The sequence below is a fragment of the Sinocyclocheilus rhinocerous genome, unplaced genomic scaffold (genome assembly GCF_001515625.1).
Source record: "Sinocyclocheilus rhinocerous isolate Xijiao unplaced genomic scaffold, SAMN03320098_v1.1 scaffold878, whole genome shotgun sequence".
Lineage (NCBI taxonomy): Eukaryota > Metazoa > Chordata > Actinopteri > Cypriniformes > Cyprinidae > Sinocyclocheilus > Sinocyclocheilus rhinocerous.
In genome coordinates, this window is record NW_015664312.1 from 432,732 (window position 1) to 437,361 (window position 4,630).

At 34.3% G+C, this 4,630-nt stretch overlaps 1 protein-coding gene across 1 annotated transcript in view; it reads right to left on the reverse strand.

The window, feature by feature from the left end:
* The window catches only part of LOC107730060 (two pore calcium channel protein 2-like), a 31,364-nt gene extending 29,933 nt beyond the window's left edge, over window positions 1–1,431 (reverse strand). Inside the window, exons 1-3 of the mRNA XM_016540792.1 lie at window positions 1,427–1,431; window positions 1,182–1,359; window positions 803–919 (exon numbers count right to left, since the gene is read on the reverse strand). Of these exons, the coding sequence (XP_016396278.1) occupies window positions 803–919; window positions 1,182–1,359; window positions 1,427–1,431 (300 nt within the window). The remainder of the gene's footprint in view (window positions 1–802; window positions 920–1,181; window positions 1,360–1,426) is intronic.
* Between the last annotated feature and the right edge of the window lie 3,199 nt (window positions 1,432–4,630).

Genomic DNA, 4,630 nt, shown 5'->3' on the forward strand with positions numbered 1-4,630 from the left:
TTAATCATGTTTAAAATGTAGTTAAACGGAAAAAAATTAACAAAAAAATTTAACTGCACTTTAATAAATTTTATTCATAATAAAATTGTACTTGCATTTTTATGCATTATAAGAACATTTTATTTTGATAATAGTGTTGGGCAGATCACATGTGGGGACTTTCGATATATAAATTCAAGAAACTACATAAAGAGGTATATTTATGTCATATCGAAGAATGGTTTATTAATTTATTGCTTTATTGTCACATTTAACTTAATACTATTTCAATCTTCAGTTTAATTTAATGCATTACTTGCCATTTATTTGTAATTATTTGTGAAATTTACTAACAATTTCTCAGTTAAAACGTTACACACCATTTTTTATAGTGTAAATATTGTTATGTGATAGTTATGTTATAGTGTAAAGAGGCACAATAAATAAGCAGCTCTGTAATACAGTTTTCATGAACTCACCTCATTGCATGCCATGCTAACACTCAACATCCAATCAATAACTGATGCTGTAATCACTACTATATAACCAATCAGCCATTTGTTCATACGAAACTCCTCCCATCCTATCAGATAACTCGTCTGTTCTTCAAATGAAGGCAAGTAAATTATGAGTTTTCATATATGGGTTAACTATGCCTTTAAGTGTATGAAGGACTGTAAGTGCTAATTAAAAATAAAATAAAGAAATCAATTATCAATGTATCGATTCAAAAATAAAAATAACAACAGGTTGACATATATACTGTATATATATATATATATATATATTTTTTTTTTTTTTTTTTTTGTTTTCATGAACTCACCTCATTGCATGCCATGCTAACACTCAACATCCAATCAATAACTGATGCTGTAATCACTACTATATAACCAATCAGCCATTTGTTCATACGAAACTCCTCCCATCCTATCAGATAACTCTGCAAAACAAACAATATATCCAATATGTTCCTTAATATCATATTAAGCAACTTAAACATTACAAAACAAATGGTCAGATAGGTCAGTTTAACTGTTAAAGGGATAGTTCACCAAAAATGGAAAAGAGCAGCTTGGACATTGTATTCCACAAAAGAAAGAAAGTCATACAGGTTTGAATGACAAATAATGACAGTAATTTTGGGTGAACTATCCATTGAATGCTATCCCAACAGTCAACTGAATATATTTCTAGATTCCTACCTTCACAGTGAAATCTAGGATGAAGATACAAAGGCAGACCACCTCAATCCCCTCCGTCAGTCCACAGGGTGGCTCCCAGGGCTTGGGTTTGAAACGAATGTCCGAGGTGTAGGTCAGAGAGGAGGGTGTCTCAATGAAGGCTAGGGCCAGTACAACAGCAATAGTGAACCCCAGACCCCTTCAAGAAAGAGAGTGTGGGAAAGCAGATCCAATAACAAATCTGATATTGACAGAGAGAAACATACCACATAAGCAGCTAAAGGCTATAGGTCAATATAATTACAGGAATGTTGTCTGTCCAATGCAATACAATATGTGTCATGCTGTCGAGAAAATAACTGTCACAATACATGTGACGTGTGTCTTGTCATGACCACATGTCAACAAGTCAGTAAACACAGTAACTTCTGCATGATACACACACACACATACACAGGGTTTTAAATCAACTTTTTCACTCACTAGGCAAATTAAGTTATTGGCAATTTAGAACTTCTAATATCCAAAACAAATATATTGCACATAAACTGGATTATCAAAATCTCTGTGACAGCATTTAATTTCCAAATACAGCTTACTCCAAAATCAATGTTTAATGTTAAACACACTGAAGATTAGCGGACAGGATGTCATTTCAAAAACTGATCAAATGTTTCCTCACAAAAGTCAGCGTACTGAGAATCAAAGCCTTTCTTCCATTGATCTCCATAAAAAAATGCCAACCTGTTTTCACTCCCAAGGCATCTGTAAATGATTTAATGAATGTAAAATTTGTATCAGTATATTGATGACAAATGTTTTTTTTTTAATTAAACCATTACGGCGCATTGCAAAAAACACGCTTTGGTGTTTATATAATGACACACAAAAGTCTTGGACATGTGGCATTTATCGGACCCCTAGGAAGTGAGAGCGGGTTGAAAAAGTGGCCTCATGTCTCCAAGTGCTCCGTAAGACAGTAAACTGGTCACACAAATGGCTAATGGAAAGAAACAGGTTGCTCTGATATAATTCTCTATATGAAGACATTACTCAAGCCAAAAAAAAACAAACATACTTATTACTGAAAAATGCACAATACATCTACCAGACTAGGGTGAAATCAGTATGTACATATATTTCTCCCAAACTGTTGTTAATGTAATTCAATGGGAAACTATGTGAGTGGCTCACTGTGTCCTGACAGGATGTTTGTCTCGTCCAATGTGCAACCCTCTTTTCACTTTGTTTTGGTAATGTTGGAGGCTGCTTTTATGGGAAGCGCTCTGATAATGATGGCATGTAAAATGATAAATTTATAAATCACATCCCACCAAATTGACTAGAGAGTTGATATGTGTTATACCCAGCATGGGTGATTTCTAACCCTGCAAGGATCCCAGAAAGGGACATGATGTAACTGTAAGTACTGTTTACATTTCAACCACAGGAACTATTCTGGTAATGCATAATTACTGTAGCAGTTCTTCTGCCTAGAACAGTAATCACACCACACAAGGATGACATGGACAACTTAACAGCTCCAAAAACAAACGTTTTTGTAAGGAAAAATGTATACAAGCACTGTAACAAATATTCAAGGAATACTTCTGCTTGTAAACCCTCTAGAATGTGCATTTTATTTGATTTTACAAATTAAGAGACAAGTCTAACCTTTCTGTGGTAACTGACAACATGTCTGATCCAATCCAACAACAAGATTCTGTGAATAAAGCTTAAAAAACTATATGAAATGGCTTTGTAATTTTAGTTTTCTTTTCGGTGTTAACATATTTCCACTAGGTATAGGAAGATGAGGTAGGATGAGTTAGAATATTAAAGGGAAAATGACCTTTTCTTCCTTACTGTGACATATATCCAAGTAAAGAGGCTTCTTGAATGACAAAAATGTAGGAGTGAGACTTGATGTTGTTCATTGGAATTGACTGGTTCATTTGTCATCATTCATTTTTATTTGTTTTTCCAGAAAAAAAATGTGTGTGTGTATATACATTTGCACTTATATATTGTTGCTCTTTTGTTAGTTTTGACTGCTTATGTTACCAAATAAAAACGTTTTCTAAATATGCCAAAATCACAGACTAAAACATAAACTTGTCCGCTTAACATTCAGATTACCTTGACAATGTTAGAATTTTGTATTTTGAGTTTTTATAACAAGTATGGACAAGATTTTCACACATGCACCCAAAACACCTTTAGTTGCCCCACATTTCTGCTAAAATAGTGAAACATATTATTTGGCAAGTATTAAATTAACTTTAAACAATACAAATACATTTTCGGTATGTCTAACTATCTCCACTTGTAATTTGATACATCATGCAAGAAAACCTTAGAGTTCATTTGCGTCATGAGCTGCAAACGGATTGAGCAAGCGTGAGAATTTACTGGCGACACTCTTTAATGAATTAATGAATCTCCCTGAAATAAACTATTTTCTTCTCATTTATACGTAGGCCTATATAAAACTTCTGTGCGCGCGCGTGTATGATATTGTACTAACGTCAGTGTGTGTGTTCAGAACTTCAGACCGTTTCACACATACGAAGAGGAAGTCAATTCTCTAACACCCAACTCGTCCACATCCGCCCTCTCGTGCTTTCTGCCTTGAGACAGCTTTCAAGTACCTTTCCAAATTTTAAATCTCTTCCAAATAATTGTATGCCATATATCGAATAAAATATGAAAATCGCACTTTTATTTATTTATTTTTTAATTGGTCATCTAATAGCCTATTTGTCCTCAATATCGCATTTTTATGCCTTGAGACAGCTTTCAAGTACCTTTCGAAATTTAAAATCTCTTCCAAATAATAGTATGCCATATATCGAATAAAATATGAAAATCGCACTTTTATTTATTTATTTTTTAATTGGTCATCTAATAGCCTATTTGTCCTCAATATCGCATTCTATCCTGTTAGTCTTTTGAAAGTATTATCTAAACCAGGGCTGTCCAAACTCGGTCCTGGAGGGCCGGTGTCCTGCAGAGTTTAGCTCCAACTTGCCTCAACACACCTGACTGGAAGTTTCTATGCCTAGTAAGAGCTTTATTAGCTGGTTCAGGTGTGTTTAATTAGGGTTGGAGCTAAACTGGAGCTAATACACCGGTCCTCCAGAACCGAGTTTGGACAGCCCTGATCTAAACAAAAAGCCACTTCCAAAATCATTCTCCAGGAAGTGACATGTTTGGCGGGAAAACCATAACCAGCAGCTTTGCAATAAGACTGACAACAGTACACTGTAAAAAAATGACCGTGAATTTAACGGTAAAAGACTGTAAAAATGCTACAGTAAAAACCTGTTAAATGGTTAATGGTAAATTCCTCTGCTATATACGGTGAAAAACTGTATTGGACATTACATGTATTGGACATAAATTTTAGGTAGTATACCGTTTTTGGAAGTGAAAAAGACCGTATAATTTACAGTGAAAAACCAGTTGCC